Source organism: Thermobia domestica, chromosome 13 (assembly GCF_964235325.1).
Source record: "Thermobia domestica chromosome 13, izTheDome1.hap1.1, whole genome shotgun sequence".
NCBI lineage: Eukaryota > Metazoa > Arthropoda > Insecta > Zygentoma > Lepismatidae > Thermobia > Thermobia domestica.
Window position 1 is genome coordinate 138,181,428 of NC_137466.1, and position 18,456 is coordinate 138,199,883.

General features: G+C 33.0%; 1 protein-coding gene across 1 annotated transcript in view; it reads right to left on the reverse strand.

Annotated features, from left to right (window-relative positions):
* LOC145667776 (uncharacterized) overlaps window positions 1–18,456 on the reverse strand; it is a 65,610-nt gene that overhangs the window by 28,571 nt on the left and 18,583 nt on the right. The window contains exons 3-6 of the mRNA XM_081735215.1: window positions 11,234–11,458; window positions 8,823–9,074; window positions 2,321–2,489; window positions 157–170 (exon numbers count right to left, since the gene is read on the reverse strand). Coding sequence (XP_081591341.1) covers window positions 157–170; window positions 2,321–2,489; window positions 8,823–9,074; window positions 11,234–11,458 — 660 coding nt within the window. The remainder of the gene's footprint in view (window positions 1–156; window positions 171–2,320; window positions 2,490–8,822; window positions 9,075–11,233; window positions 11,459–18,456) is intronic.

Genomic DNA, 18,456 nt, shown 5'->3' on the forward strand with positions numbered 1-18,456 from the left:
ATAACAGAAAGGGCTGAATTTGGTACAATTGTACCAAGTGTGGCAACACTGAACTGAAGTTATACTAAAACCAAGTAGGGCTATAACAAATCGTAGATTTCTCTACAAAAACAAAAATTAAAAAAGGCCATTATCACTCCAGCATTTACTCTCTACTCTTCATGCCTATGCTAAAATAATAACACAAGGTACTCAAGTTTCTACTACAACCTTGAAACTAATTTCTTAAAGTCTAAACTAAAAAAAAAAAAAAAAAAAAAAAACTAAATGTTAATCTGTCACACATACAGGTGATGTAAGAACATTTTCGAGTGATTTCTGTTTAATTTTGTTTGTGGATATACATTAAATAAAAGTATGGTATTTAATGTACCTTTTCCAATTCGGAGTTTTATTTACGTTTGTTAGTAATAATTAGGAACTATAAGGTAATATTGTCTACAGCATTATAATAATGTATCATCCGAAACTTTTCTCAATGTATTGTAATTTTGTTGTGATCTTTTGTATAAAACAAACTTCTGTATACTTAATGTGATTTACACAGAGAGAAAACACGTATATGGCGTGCGTAAAAACGTAGGTTACATGTCTAAATCCTTAGTTTTTGAACTGAACGTACAACAAACGTATAACTGAAAAAAATATATTTTGTACGTACTTTCCGTGCAAGTGTGCCGAATAAACGCACTTTTCATACGAACGAACAAACTGTATATAGGCAGTCAGCATGTCACATGCAGATGGACTTATGTACCATATAGCTGACGTATGTAGAATAACATACTTATACGTATGTGATATACGGAAGACTGTTAGATGTCAGACATGCTGCAACGGCATGATGTAACATCTAAGCAGGAAAAAGGGCAGTGTGTATGTAGCATATGGGTAACGTATGATCCGTACTGATTTCTGTAGTAAACATAAGAATACCGTATATTTGTACAATATAACGCTGTAGGTTTTTAGACAAACCGGTTCGGTTTTTTTACCGAAACTTGTTATCGGTTTTCTCCAAAACCGATTCAGTTTTTCAGCGGATCCGGTTTCGGTTTTGTTCAAAACTGGTTCCGTTTTTTTCCAAGACTTATTCCATTTCTGACCAGAATAGTTTCGTGGTTCTCTGGAAACCGATTCCATTTTCACAGAAATAGTTTTATGTTTTCCAAAAGTTTTTTATCGAAACCAGTTTCGGAGAAAACCGAACCGGTTTTGAAGAAACCGAAACCGGTTTTTGAGAAAACAGAAACCGGTTCCGGTCGAAAACCGAACAGGATTTGGAGAAAATCGAATTGTCGGTTTTTCGGGTTTCGGTTTTTCTAGAAACCGGTATCCGGTTTTTATAAAAACCGGTTTAGCTCATCCCTAATTATAACACAAATTAATGGATCTGTTCACAGTTTACACAGTTACACAGCGCTCGCTGCGATAATCAAAAGTTACAGGTTGATATCATGCGCTGTGAATTTAATGGCTAGAGATATTTTGACCAGGTAGAAACGCAGCATATAGTAGTTTTCGTAGAAGATGTAATTAATTAAACTATCATGTTTAGTTTTGAAAGTGCTCAATCTTCGAATTTGTTAAACAATGAATTAGTATTAAAATATTTATTTTATTTACAATTACATTTTTTTCCACTGTAATGAAAATTTCATAAATAAATATTGTGTAAAGTAAAAGATAAACTCTGACCAAATCATATACTATTTAATAAATACTATCGTTATAGTTTCGTGAAAATATTTTTTACTTCATCAGATACTTTATAAAATACAATTTCTAGGACTACAGCTTATATATCTCAGAAAATGAGAGGAGATGATATTTAGGAACCAATCAGATGTGTCCTTTCATTTTAACAATTTTAATACATATTTGCATTTTTGAAATTATTATTTAGTATTATTATTGATTAAATAGTATGTGCTTTGGTTAGAGCTTGTCTTTTACTTTATACAAGAAGTTCCGAAGCTACGATGAGTGGTATTCAGAAATATTGTTGTCTCAATGAATATAGTGTGTATTGTTAATTTCAATACTTCGAAAGGAAGGTAAGGATTTTGGTATTTACGTTCTTCTCTCTTTCATATATAATACTAATCAACCATTCTATCAAGTTCATTAATCGATAGTCATATGTTGGGCTATTCAGAAAATATGTATTATAAGAGTATGTACATAAAATAACACATATAAAACATTCAATTTTCATTAAAGAGCACAGTAACTATATCACAGTCAGTTTTCCTATTTCTTACTGAAATAAATAATAAATGTTTAAAATTACTTTGTCTTCAAACAACACTTTTTATACTATTTTTCTCGCTTCACAAATCGCAGCCATGTTCCCCCTTTTCCAGCCGGGAAAAAATGTTTAGGATCATACTCAAAAGGAATACGTGTCTTCTCGCAAGGTTGAACTTCGTAACTGGACAGAATAGACACAAGCCCTATTTTCGATTGCATTAAAGCAAAGCGGTTGCCTGAAAAAATAAACAAACAGAAATTATTTAGTAACATATTAGTCGATAACTACGTTAAAATGATATTTTTGACCGTAATTAAATAGCTTCTATTCTATATTTTGAATAGGGATATTCAGTGATAATCTTGGCGCATTAAGTGAGTAGATATTTCCAGTTAGGGTTTATACTTTTAAAGTTAAAGACATTAACTTTTCTACGGATGATTTTTTACTAAAACTATTTTCTATTTGATTGTTCTGTGTATGTATATTTGATTGATTGTTTACAACGAGATACTTTGTATAAATTGATAATTACTGTGTATGTATATTTGATTGATTGTTTACAACGAGATACTTTGTATAAATTGATAATTACTTGTATTTTTGGGCAGAAAGTGCTTCTACACAAGCACTATACCAGATATAATGTTAATTTAAAAATAACAAAAGAAGAATGTTTTTAATATATGTAAGAAACATACATTATTGTATAATTCGTTGCTATGTAGTTGTTTATAGTTACCTAACAAACATGTACGATCGCAAGACAGTTTATGTGCATATTCGTTCAAAGAGAATCAACGAATAAAATTGTTTAATACGTATCATCGTTTTGTAATTTCAGTATAAAAGGTGAGAATACTAGTAAATGTACTCACGGAAGATATTTTAAGGTGTGAATAATTACTACCACAAAAACTTTACTTACATTATTAGCCGAACCAGGGTTAACGATTACCTTGGGTGAATCGGTAATAAAGATTTTGGTTTACCTCACCCGGGATTCTTGTAAATTCATATCCCGAAGTAAAGTAAGGGTGAATTTACTTCTCTAATAAGGTTAATGACTACAAACTTGACAAGACTTAGAAGTGGTAGAATAATATCAAGAAATATGAACGGTGAGGCAATGGAGAAAGAAACCAGTGATAGTGATAACGGTGAACAAAATCCAGCACCAAAAATGACATTAGAAGACAGAATCATACTAGCTTTACAACGGCATGAACAAAGCCTAAAGGACGATATGGAAGAATTAAAGCAGATGATACAGCAGAAATATAATGAATCCAGCAGACAATATGAAGAAATTAAGACGTTGCTGATTAAAGATTATGCATGTCATAGCAACATGGTTATAGATTGTGTGGAAGTTCCTTGTTCACCAGAGATGACCTCGCCTTCACCCGTATCTGATGAGGACATTACTTTGGAAGAAATCCATCCGAAGAATAAGGACATTATTTTGGAAGAAATCCATCCGAAGAATACAATTGAGCGGAAAAGAGACGGTGGATCTACACCTCACGCCGTAGATAGGAATGTTCACTCAACAAGAACACGGAATGATAAAAGGAAGGTAAAGTTAAGCGTAAATATGAGTGAAATACGTGTTATGAGTAAATGCATTGGTAAATGTAACGAAAATGCTACTTCTTTCCTAGAAAAATTTTCGGACGAGTGCAATATAATGTGTATAGATAGATCGCAATATATCAAACTAATCCCTCATTTATTACTCCCACCGAATCAACAAGCAGGAGTAGGTAAAAGTAAAAATAATTCAGATCATTTTGTACCTGTTCGGAATCTAAATATCCGTAGTGTGAACGATACGGAACATAACCTAAACCGAGTAAATTCAAGCAATCAGAAAGAGCAAAATAGGCAAAGCTATGTTGGGAATCAACCTAACCTAACCAATCGTGACAATAATTATGTCAGATCACTCAACCGAAGTAGACACAAAAACAATCGAAATACATGGCGAAATTCTAGAAATGCTACAAATCCTATGTATAGACATCATCGTTGTTCAAGAGATGGAACTTCGTATCAAAATCAGAATCACGACGCAATACATGTACAAAATAGTACGGAACCTAATCATGATTGTGCAGTACAATGTACTTTATTAGAATCATATGCAAGTACAAATTTAAACTGACTCTAGTTAATGAAGTAAGGGTTGAACCCATACCAGCTATAGATTCTCATGAATATTTATTTTTAAGTTTATGTGTTAATATCAATAATGAAAACAATTCTTATGACTTTGAAATACAAGCACTATACTTGATAGGATTAGTTAATGGACTCATAAATATTTTATCACATTTGTTTCAACAAATGATAATTTTCAAATGATTTTAATTCTTTCTTGTTAATATGAAGAATTATAGTTCGATTCATTAAAAGCAAAGGTTATTTATAGTATATTTGATTTGTGTTGAAACTTAATTGTCAAAGATTATGTTAAGTATAAGGTTCATTATATTAAGCTAATTATCCGACAACTGTCTTCATGCAACATCTTATATGTTACTTAAATAAGATTCTTCTATATTCTGACGCCTAATTAATACAATGCATACTGTAAAATATCATTTTAAAGTAATATGCCTAATTAATACTATATAATGCGCCTTTGATCATGGTGACTCATGTTTTAATATGTAATTGCTTCTTACTATTTTGAATTCGTACCCTTCGTTAATTATATAAATAAGCGACGGCGTTTTAATAATAATAAAATATGTATATTAATGTAATAAAGGATAAATGATAATGAAATGAAAGATTTATTATAAATATATTTATATGAATGAAAATAAATAATGTTATATATATGCGACGGTCGATCAAAATGTAAAGGATGTAATTATGGAATATTGTTATTATAAACGGACCAGTGGTTCTTAAATATAAAAGCCAAGCTTCCTTGTAACTTTTATATTCAGTCCCATCGTCGGGCGACATTTTATACAACGAGATACTTTGTATAAATTGATAATTACTTGTATTTTTGGGCAGAAAGTGCTTCTACACAAGCACTATACCAGATATAATGTTAATTTAAAAATAACAAAAGAAGAATGTTTTAATATATGTAAGAAACATACATTATTGTATAATTCGTTGCTATGTAGTTGTTTATAGTTACCTAACAAACATGTACGATCGCAAGACAGTTTATGTGCATATTCGTTCAAAGAGAATCAACGAATAAAATTGTTTAATACGTATCATCGTTTTGTAATTTCAGTATAAAAGGTGAGAATACTAGTAAATGTACTCACGGAAGATATTTTAAGGTGTGAATAATTACTACCACAAAAACTTTACTTACATTATTAGCCGAACCAGGGTTAACGATTACCTTGGGTGAATCGGTAATATGTTCTTGTCTCCTTTTTATATTGTGAAATATGTGAGGACTATAGTTCTCCCTCTGGGATGAACATTTTATTTGTCAAGAAAATTTGACGATACAATTCAGCAGAAGTTTTGACTTACGCAAGCGTCGTATTCATAATGTGTTCATATTATATTGGGTTATCTTCTTCCCGGCAGGTGCATAATTTAGTTTACAACCTGAATTAAACTCTCAGTATTATTAACACTTCTAAAATTCATTATTATCCGTTTCTCGGCTGAATTGAGGCGCATACAATAAAATCATTTATTTTGTTAATATAATTTAAACACTGATATTGTAAAACAAAGTTTCTGTATGTTAAAATAGAAATACTACATCTTGGTTTATATTTCCAAATATGTACGTGTTTAAATGGTATTTAAATTTAATGATGTTTAGGAAAAGTATATTGTGCGATTTTCAAAATTTCTTTCATTGTTTATCTATTGCGTGCATTAATATTCATATTTTTATTATACTCTTTGTAACATATAGACTGCTACGTACACTTTTATTATACTTAGTATTAATTTTTTTTAAGAAAACGTTTTCTGTACGCTAAACGTTTTCTGTATCCATAAACGCAATACTACTAATTAAATGATTAGACTTTAATGTTCCTTTTCAGCACCAAGTCTATACGAGACCAGACGTAATATTCAAAATGGTACCATTATCATTACTTGAATTTTATTCAATTTTATTACCTCCAATATGAAACAAAGTCGAGTATACGCGAACACGAAAACCACGGCTATAAAGAGGTGATGTGTGACAGGATTATTCAGCATTTCTAACTGATTGTGTTAGACATTGATCAATATTGTATATGCAGTCTTGTTCTGCATTCTTGAACACCAATCTTAAGGTTTAAGCTCCAAAATGGCTGTTTCTGGAGTTGTCCAGAGTCCTGGAGAGTCCGGACAACACCATTGTTGTATATTTTTGCTGATTTGTTTAAAAGTTCCTCTTTTAATTTCTTGTCCAGGATTCAAAATCCTGGGGAGTGGGAATATCATTGTTTCTCACAAATAAGTTGCTGGTAGTAATAAACTGACACTGTTGTTAGATATTTCCAAGTCAACTACAATAATAAATTCATAAATAATAATCATGTATGTATTTTACATCTAGCGTCAGGCTTTTATTGTTCTACAGTTTAAGGTAAAATATCCATCCAACTTCAACAACAACATTCAATCTTTTGGACATGTTCAGTTATTTAGTCATAGGAAGCAACAAATGTCTGTTCCTGTATAGAATAGAATTGTACAGAATAACATCTTTTATTTTCAGTACTCGTAAGATACAATTGTTAGCGAAGGTGCGAATGAGTCTCTATCATTTGACTTTAATACATTTATTTATCTCCCTGTCTATCTATTCTAGGATAACGTGTATAATGCATCAGATTTTCAAGAAATTTCTCCTCAACTCTTAAATAGGTTTATTGTTGCGGAGTGAACTCCTGAAGAATGAATAGTTAAAAGCTGGAGCAAGAGATAAATTAGTAATAGCCAAACTACCCCCTGCAGACACTAATCGGCTTCCTGAAAGCTTTTATCTGGCCACTGAAATGATTCCTAATCTCACAAGTTTAACATCATGTCATAGAATTAGGCCTAGTTCGATCGATGCTGTGAGAAATTAGTAATGCATTCACAAATTCAATTATCAAATTTCCTTTCATAATCTTTCAATCATCGATAGCGCTTAGTACTACAAGAATATTGTAAAATGTATGATTATTTCTAGTAAATCTTATTGGTCCATGTAGACATTTTCTATTTTCTTAAGCCCTCTTCTAAAAATGTTTGCCCATCATTGGGATAAATCATGCCTATGTTCATCCATATACTTTTTTTTTCAGTTCAACATCACAAGATTATGCACCAAGCACAAACACACAATAAAATAATAATACCATTTTCCACTATAACTTCGGTACGGTAACTAGGTTTTCACGCAATAATGGAGTATATTTTCTTTAAGACGTTTGGATTAATTCCATTGCTTGAAACTGTAATCAGAGAATATTACACCACCTTTAATTTTCTCATGATAAAACAATTGCAACGATTAATTAAATAACGTATTCTCACCCTGGTTCATTAATTTTATAATAAATACGAGCCACTAAATAATACCCCTACTATTCCGTGGTTTACTTCCATTTTATTTATATTTAGTATATCTGATTGTCCTGCCAACCACGTATCCAAAATCGTATTATTTAAACATTTGAATAACTTAATACATTAACATTGTTATTAACATATCTTTTCTTTTTCTTCTTCTAATAGTACAAACAACCAGCCAGCCTAGTACATATTTAAAATATCTTATAACCCAGAATTACAAGAGGGTACAGATTTACAATACGAATATACAACGTACTGTTGTACAATTGCGTGCGTTTCGGAAAAATATTCGATTGTAGTGCACTATAACATAAATTTTAAGTGAGATTTCGCAATCGTCACAATTTGTTGGACTTCAAATCGGTCAAGAACGAGTGATAAATTTAACCTTTAAAACCGTGTATTAAAACGGAAGATCTTCATTATCTTGAGATTCAAATAATTCAGTGGCAAAAGATGAATTGATCTTCAACTTTAAGAGCATGAACTAGGGTATCTTTTGTAGATTTTAACAAACCATGAAATGGGATTCTTAAACATTCCCCCGGCCCATATTTAACATTTTTGCCGTCCCGAGCCATTAAAAAATGCTGCCGTCTCTACATAATACAGGTGTAGAAAATTTGGTACACTGAAGTTAGTAATCGATATTTAAACGAAAATTAGAAAATCTATACAATAAAAAATACTACACGTATACGAACATAACTTATAGTTTGAGTTAATACAATAATGGTTAATTTGATTACTCATGAAATGAGGCCATCAATCGCTGATCACTTTTTTTTATGGAGTTGGAGTCTCAGACAGACATCAAAAGAAATATCAGATTCAGATTGTTATGATCTTAGAACCCTAACAAATCTAAATAGAGACCAAAGAACTCTTATCTGATCAACTGTTTGATCAACTTTAAAGTGTATAGGATATATCACAATCTTCTAACACATTCAGCACATTTTATGGATTGTGCTAATCTCAAAAAGTACTCCAAGAGATATATACTTACCAATACACATCCTGGGACCTTCTCCAAATGGCAGGTAGGTATAAGCTGGCCTCTTCTTTTTATTTTCCTCATTGAATCTTTCCGGATCAAATTTCTCTGGATCTGGATAATATCTCGAGTCGTAATGGATTCCAATCATAAGAATTTGTACTATTGTTCCAGCATCTATTGTGAAATCTGAGTCTGGTATTTTGTATGGCTTCAAACACACTCTATCAGTAGATCCAGTTGGAGGATATTTTCGAAGAGTCTCTAATAAAAATAGAGTTTAGAAATTATTATTTTACGAAGAGAAGTTTTTGCATAAAAATAATTACGTATAATTCAGTGTTATTTTGTAATCTTAAGAAATACATTTTAAAAATTTTGTGGCAAATTCAAGTTGCTTGAAAACACTACAGGACAGAACCACCAAAATTTTATCACGTTGTTTATATTGATTTGGTAGTTTTACTGTGAATATTGGTGTACTTGAAAAATTCTAGTTTTAGGTCCGAAGATTATGCCCTTTAGTCTGAAGGAGGCGGATGATTAATGAATGTGAATTATGATAAAATAATTATCGAGAATGTGGGACGAAACGGTGAACCCACACACTCAAAAAAGACACAACATCGTTCATCGCAAACTCACTTGAGATGGGATCGAATCAGTAAGCCCTAGCACCAGAGATGAGTATTCTGCTACTAAATCACCATACCCCCACTTAGTATTGTTGTGACTAAAACATTATACTCCTTAAGACAGCACATCTCTCAAAACCTGGCAACTACATATCACTGTCTAAAAGACAGTAAAAGAGTTTTAAAAAAAGCAATATCGCAACTGGCACTGCGTAAGAAACTAAATAAAAATGTTCATAAAAGAAAAGTTAGTATCTATGTAAAAGAACGAAAAATCAAACTGCACTTCTCAGAATTGCAACCTGGAATAGATTTCAGATTAAACGTCATTGGGAGCACCTACTTTCCATTAGTTATTTCATTACAAGAAACGTTCAACATAAATATTAAAATGTATATGAATATAGTAGCACTTGTGTGCTTATCTGATGATAAATTTTTTGAGGTAATTATTCGTATTCTAATTTTCGTATCGTACGTTTCGAAAAGTAATTTCTTTTGAGTACGATATACTCGACGATACAAAGAAGCGTTTTAGTAGATTTTAAGATCAATGGCAAAAGTCGAGCCCTGGTGGACCACAGTACAATATGCTCATTTATGACTATTAGTAGTTTCACCTGTGCCTTTGTTTCTCTATACTCTATAGATTATACAGACTCCTGTTCTAGGTTGAATATGCAAAAAATATATAAATCTGAAGGCTTAAAAAAATTATCTTCCAAAGGCATTATTATTTTGTTTTTAGTCATTTCTGATCAAATGTTAGAATGACTTTCAAAATTACTCGGTGTAATATTTGATTGTAAGCAAGTTATAAGTGTGTCTATATACGAGGAATTCGAGGATTCTAAAGCCACTGATAGCACCTCTACTTGTACGAGAACGGGAAGGACAAAAACAAAGGATCACCTAAAGTACAAGATACCATGCGAATGAAATTTTCATACCTTTATTTAAAAAGAAACCAAGAAGTAATGAGACATTTAAAAGAGCCGGAAATGTCAGATAACCGTGTACTATTATAATTTTGTACTCCTTTTCGATCCTCATCATCCTTTTAAATAAAACTTGTTATTATTATTGTAAATAAAAATAATTTATTTTCTCCTAAGTTAGGATATTTAGTTTGGATGATAATATAATAGCAAGTTTGTACTATTTCTCTCACAAATACAACCATAAGACTTATCAGTATAAAAATCTATGAAAGAAGTACTAATATTAATAATCAAATATTAAGCTACTGACAATTATTTGAATGGTATTAACATAAAATAAAATTACTTATATTTTATTTAGTGTAGAGTATTGCAATCGTACCCTGCAAATTAAAGAAGGTGAATAATTAAAGATGATTTGTAATACACAAATTAGTGGATTATAGAAAATTATAGAATAACAATGATTGATAACACACAAATTGGTGAAATAAATATAATTTGAAATGAAATTATTAGTAACACAAAAATTGGGAGAACAAAGATTGGTGATATAAAAATAATATAAAAAAGCAATAGTTGATAGCACACAAATTGGGAAAATACAGATAGTATGAGAATTAAAATGACTGACAACACAGACTCGTAGAGTAAAATAATGTGAGATATAAAACTATTGATAACACAAATTGGTGAAGTCAAAATCATGTAAGGATGAAATTGGTAACAAAAATGGGAACAAACAATGTGAGAATGCGAATGATTGATAACAATCATCGCATCAAAAGTGACCAGTGTAAGCTTTATCCTCTTGTACGTAATGTACCTTGCACTACACTCAACTTACCACAGATAACTTTATTTAAGTATTCCATTTCCTGTACCATTCCTTGGTATGTGGGTTGACTATCAGTTTTTTCCAAAACACTATCGATTTCTTCGTGCAAACGTTTTTGAATATCAGGGTTTATAGCCAATTCGTATAGAACAAAACTCAGAAGTGTAGACGACGTTTCGAATCCAGCAGCGAAGAAGATAAATGCTTGCGCAACCAGATCGTCGAATGTTAAATCTGAAATATATATTTAAAAAAAAAAGTAGAGTATATAATGCATTTTCAAGTTTAATAAAATGTATAATTGTAAAAGTGAATATTCAATAATCTGTAATTTGCAATAAAATTTGCTCTTACATTTCTTAACAGAAGTATTTAGGAAATTCTAAATTGAAATTATACTGAAGGAGTTCACTTTTTATTTGCATACTGCACAGTAATTGCAATCGAATGGGAACTAACATGAACAGTAATTTATGATACACGATGTTGAAGAACTCGATTGTAAAAAGTTTTTTCCTGACATCGGATGTACTGGCTGCAGTTTGTGAGTGAGCAGAAATTGCAGTATGAGTATGATAGTCTAGATGCAACACTAATAATAATACTTTTAAGTCTCTGCTATGAAGAGATCTATTTATATGATATAATTTATTTCGTCGCCAATCAATGTTGGATAAAAGTCTCCAACTCTTCTCCACAACCATCTTGGCCAATTGTTTTCCAAGTCACTCTTCTTCTTCTTCTTTCAGGCAGAGCTGCACGATTTCGTCACACCAGCTTGTATAAGGAAGTTTCCTAAGTCGTTTCTTGTCTCCTTCTATTCAGTTACGAATTGTTTTTTCTCCATCGATCATCGTATTGTCTTTCAATACGCTCAGCTCATTGGTACTTCAATGACATTTCTTTCGTGACAATATCCAACATTTCTGTCATATTTCTGACCCATGCGATTCTTTCCCTATAATTTTGGATTCTTCCTAAATACATCTCTTTATATTTCATTGTGTAGTCTACAGATGTTGAATATCTGATTTTCTTAGTTTTTACAGGTCATTCCGTACCAGTTTTCGCAAATGTCTACATATAACGATGCAACGTAACAAAACATGAAAAAGTTATTGTAACTGCTTTGCCGATTATCGCACACTTAATAGCAAATTTTGTGTTAACATGACAGAATCCGTAATGGAATGTGCTCACACTTCTCGGTTCCACATATTAAAACGGAGAAAATACTTTTACACTTCAGACTCATTGCTATTTGACTCTTCAATATGAAGCTGTTCCTCGGATCTAACACTACGCCTAAATTTAAATCATCTATTAATTTCTTCTTTAATGTTGTCATCTATGAATATATTCTGTCCCCAATAGACACAGCATTCACATCTTCTAATTACGTGTTTTCAATTCATTTCCTTAACTTCATTGTGAGCCTGTTGAACATCACGTTAATCTTTTCCATATTCACTTAAAACCCGACTTCTCTGCTCTTCAAATTAAACTCTTCTATTAAACTTTTCTGCGAAGAAAATTATGCCAGCGAAACGAATACGGATCAGATGTTCCCCATTCACATTTATCCCTTTATTCCTCTACTTGCGAAATCAAACCACATACTCAATTAGATTTATAAAAAGTTTTGGAGAAATACGTAGTGTCACCATGTTGTACCCCCGTCTCTATTATTACGGACTTTGTTCAACCAAACAGATTTTCACACCGGCTGCTTTATAGATTATATGTTTGTAAGCGGTTTCGACCCCACTTAATTTAAAAGCGTTAATAATTACCAGTGCCAGAACCGAATCGGAAGGTTTTTCATACTCAATAAACACCGTACATAAGGATAATTTATAATCATTTTACGTTTGTATAAGATATCCCACTACTTGAACATCATCTAGTGTTGTAACCACTTCTACGTCCAGTCTGTCCTCTTTGTTGGGAAAGGTCTAAATATTTTTCTAATCTGAGTGGATTATTTTCTTAAACACTTTCTAGTTTGCAGAGAATACATTAATAGATCTGTACTTCCAGAAAGCTTCTTTCTGTCCTTTTTATGCAGCAGTGTGAACATGGTACTTCTGCACTTCTCGGGAACTCGTCCTCTTTGTATGTATTAAATAAAAAGTTGGGCTAGATCTTTTTCTTATCTTTTTCACTAACTTACTTCAGAATGTATAACGTAATCCCATACTTACCTGGTTCCTTTTTTATTTCCTGATCCTTATAGTTTGTGCAATTTTCTTTTGCAGTACCGGGATATGTTAGTTTTCTCTTCATCTTTGTATTCTTTCACTTCTGGGTCATTGCTTGAGTGTGACTTACCGTAGAATACTTGAACCTCCTGCAAGAGTTCTTCGCAGGATTTTGTTGTTGTGCCATCCTCTTTCATCAGCGCTACGGTCTGCTTTCGTCCATCTCTAAGGCCATAAGGCCATGGTTTGCTTCTTAAGACGCATATTGCCTTCAATAGTTTCTCTTACGAGGTTGCTGTTGACATTTTATATCTTCTGCAACACATTTCCGTGTTGTATTGCAAAGCTCCAAATATTCTATTTTGGATGTTACATTGTCGTTACTAATCCTTATTTCTTTTCTTTCCTGCATTTGACGTCTTATTTTTATTCGAATATTCTCTTCTCATTTTTCTTCGTCAAAATACTTCCCATCTTCATAATTGTTGCAGTTTGTTTTCAGAATTGCTGTTATCAGAATCAGATATGTTGTAGTTTTAGAAATGTACATATTCTCATTCACTGCTGTCAAACGATATTTTCAGTTCTAGCTGACAACTCTTAATTAGCTCTTAAAGAATTTCTACGCGTTCTGTTGACTTATAAGTTTACACTTCATCATTCGTTGGCCCTGTCAACCTGTCAAGAACATTGCGGTTTTCAATCATATACCTTGTATTTGATATGATGTAGTCAGTTTCGGTTGTCCTTTGTAGAAGGCCGATGTCCTTCTCCATCATCTGCATATCGAAATGCAGATGAGGGGCACATTTGCATATTGATATGTAAATATAATGGATTTTGTGGTATAATTAATTGCTTAACATTAGCATATTCAGTGCATATTTATTTGATATTATGAGTAATGAAGTGTGAAACACCGAGCATAGTACGTAAATATTAATACAATATTGTATTATATTGTATTTATTTCATTTATGTTTATTTCATTTATAGGAATTATATAGCGTATTAATGGGTTGCATCTAATTACTGTGTCGTTGTATAATGTATAGCTTACAGGGGATGAAGGAAGATATGATATTAAAAGCATAGATGAAGGATTAATTAAATAGGAAATGAGCAGATTCTATAGGAATCATACATGAATTTCAGAACGCTGGAAGATAGAGCGAGCGCTGAGCGAAGTTTTTTTTTTCTCTTTCCCGACTTGTTGTCGCCTAGACTTCAAGATGTGAGGTCTCTCACAACTCACCATGGGAAGAAGTAACCAGAATAGGAACTAAATAAGTATCTTTATACACAGGAAGTAGCCTACGGACTTCCTTGGTGGAACTACACTGAAGTTGATACAGTGTGTTGAAACACATCGTTTGTATTGTTTCAAAAGCCATAAACTTTTTCGCTTCTACATGCGAAATTTTAGTTTTCTATAGGTGTGACTTTCTATGCAGCGAGCTCTAGCGTCACTTCCTCCCCCCTTCTCACCAAAGACCAGTAAGCCTGGCTAGCGAGCCTTTAGTTTGTTCCCGAAATGCAACACCAATTTGAAAATGTATACTCTGATTTGACTTAATTCTCTATGTTTAATATTAATATGTACGTACTAAGCAAAAACACGTTCTTGGAAATACCGCATAAAATTCTGATTTATTTATCATCGTGTATCCCTTATCGAACAAGACACTTGGATCTTGTATTTGTGAAAAGTAAAAAATTAACAAAGATGTTTCCTCCATCTCGCTCCAAGCAAACATGGCTGCATTTGTAGCAGACAGTTTTTGAAAGACAGCCACAGGAATTGGGTGTACTGCTGCTTCTGAGAGAGATGACAGTTCATAAATTGTATAAATATGTATTCTTTGTATATTTTCCTTTAATTCTATGTATACTAACATATGGTTCTTGTATTAATTTGTGTGTAACAAGTGAAGAAAAACAAAGGTGTGTTAAAAACTCTCATAGTTTCTGCTGGGAGCAAAAGCTTCAGTGTTGACCGTCCTTGGAGTAGGGGCAGCACGTGTCAGCAAGGAAAGGGTGAATGTGGCTACGGAAGGTAGCTGAACAAGGGCATTGGCAGGTCGGACCACCCACAATATCGCCTCAAGGCAGAGAACCTTTTGTCAAAGGTTCCTTGAGGAAGCGAGTTTCTTCGTTTCCTTGTTTTTGGAAAAGACATATACTCGTTTTCATGAGAGAACGTGGTAGTTCAAGTTAGAATCGAGAGTTGACAAGATATAGTTTTCGGTTATAAGGAAGTCACCTGACTTCTCTTACAGAGAGTTTTATACCCGGGACAAGGTGAGAACAAATTTTCCGGTTCCCCTGGATGGTCCTGTGAACAACAGTCTACGCGAGTGTGCGTATATATCAGTGGTGATAATTAAATCTAGTGACCATGGAAAGTTAACTTTTATGTTTAGTTAATCTTCGCACATTCTCTGAGTGCTACGGACACTCAATAGAGACTACGTAGTTTGATTCTCGTCGAACATCCCACCTTTTACCTGGGAAACTTAACTCTTCCAGTATGGGAGAAATACATAAATTAAAATATCTCCAGTAGAGATATTAAACATAGGCCGGTAACGTTTTTAAGCCGTGCCTGTCCTTGGACATTTCGAACAAGGCTTCAAGCAATTATTTTGCTTGTTTATAGGAGATACTAAAAGTTCCCTCATAGAACGTCAGTAATCCAGTATACCATATCGTATACAGAACTTTTCCCCTTGCAGTGGAATGAGAATCTAGGAGGACTCAGTGACATTCAACCTAGACTTGTGAACAGTGCTAGTGAATCTATGAACTGTGGATCAGCGTATTAATTATGTTTTATTTTATCTTCAATCTGTTTTGTTTATCTACGCAGATATTTAAATATGTTTTTCAGTGTGAAATATGTCTCTCCTCTCTAAACTGTTAGAGACCAGAAACTCACAAATATGAGGAGATAAAAGAAAGTTGTGTGTATATATATATATATATATATATATATATATATATATATATATATATATATATATATATATATATATATATATATTTTATCTATTTAAAGGTCAGACAGACCTTTGTAACTTCATGTTTTTCATCCTCCCTCTCCTTTTATTTATTTTTATGAAAATGAAATAGTGATAAATATATCAAGTGTATCAATATATATCTTAAAGTGTGTGTGTGGTAGTGCACTACGTAAAGATGATAAAATATTAGTGTATAAAAGTGTGGATATCATCACATATATCATATTTGTGTTCCTGATTCCTATGTGGAAAATAAAACTACCATCTCTTACCAGAACAAATGTCTACTCAATTTGCTGTAGGGTGAGTACCTGTGCTAATGATATGTTTGTTTTCAGGAGTGTGATTCAAGGAGGCATTTTTCCCTTGTTTGTGTATGTTTGACCACCTCTCTAAATGGGGCCTCAGAGAGAGTATTCTGCCCAAGGAACCATATAACAGCCATGAGATAGTGAGCTCAAATACAGGCTGCTACCTGTAAAATTTTAAAGTATTGATTTTTTTTATATATATATATAACCTTATTTGAAAGTTTAAACTGACTCACTATTGTAGCATCTTTGAGCATGGCTGTTATGCAGATGACCCTGAGATCTGCTGTTCCACAAAAATAAATAATATTGCTCTACCGACATCAAAAGGGAGTGGCGGCCCTTACCGGAGAGTACCTTATCTCCAAGAGGGAAGAATCATTTTCATATAGTTTGTAATTTGCATTCTATGCAAATATTGCAGTTAATTTAAATATTCCCAGCCACTCCACTTTATTTATTTTATTTTATTTGTGTTGGTGTTCTTAGGTAACCATAGTTTCGGCTCTGGCTACCTGCACCTCACACCTTCCACTTGCTTGTCTCTGTCCATCTTTCGTGCGGCTTTTTCTGAACTAAGCAGTTTATAATATACATCTCGGCTTCGGCGAATTCTACTAAAAGGCTTCCACGATTCTCTCTTCCCCATATTTGAAATTTCCTATTTGTTTTTAGTTTGGCAAGTTTTGCCCTATTCTGGTTGAAATCTACAATGTTAATTTAAACGTAATTAGTTTCTCTTTCATTAAACTCTCTCATGTCTTCGTACAATTATTCCACTTTCTCCTCTGAATGGCTTGTTGTGGGAGAATATACTTGAATCGCTTGTAGTTTATATCTTGAAAAGAGTTTTATAACAACGCTTGCTACTTGACTATCTATCTCTAATATTTTGTCTTCCAGTTTTTCGAAATCATCAGCCTTGCCACATTAAAACTCTATATAATGGAATAAATTGGTGTCCACTCTTTAATTCAATTAGTTAATCTTCTTTTCTTCTTACTTTGCTTAATCCGACGATGATCCAGTTGATCTTTTGTAGCTTTTCTTTCAAATATTGGGATTTTCTTTCCTGATTAGAGAGATCTTGCATTAGATGTACGCATGGTCAGTTTTAAGCGACAACCTAGTCCATAACTCCGTGGAATATTTTTGTTATCTGCCTGCATAAGATTCTGAACGGTCACTTCGTCTTCTTGAGAATGAGAGCCTTGGGTTATTGTATATTGTTATGCTTGAAGATATTTGATGTTGAAGGTATTTGATGGAAGTTTGGCCAAGCATACAAATCTAGCTTGTCCGCGGTCCTATCATTAAGGAAACCTGCAAGTTTCGCCATATAGAGGGGAAATTTGCACTCTTCTCGATTGGAAGGCAAGGGTAGAACATTAGGTGGCTATTCGGCTCCGTTAAACATATTTTCGACTGATTCTCATCATGTGAGAAGGCGCGGTGGCTCAGTGGCAGAGCGTTGGGGTCCCTCCGGTGCTTGGGGTCCCTGGTTTGATCCCAGCTAGCGCCGTGTGGACTTTGTGGTGGACAAACACCGTGCTCGTGGGTTTTCTCGAGGTTCTTCCGTCTCCTCCCACTTTCTTCATTCCACCATTTTATTCATTTCTCATAACCACCGTCTCCTTTAACCTAACCGGCATACTCGTGGGACATAAAACTTAAAGATTTCATTTCATTTCTCATCA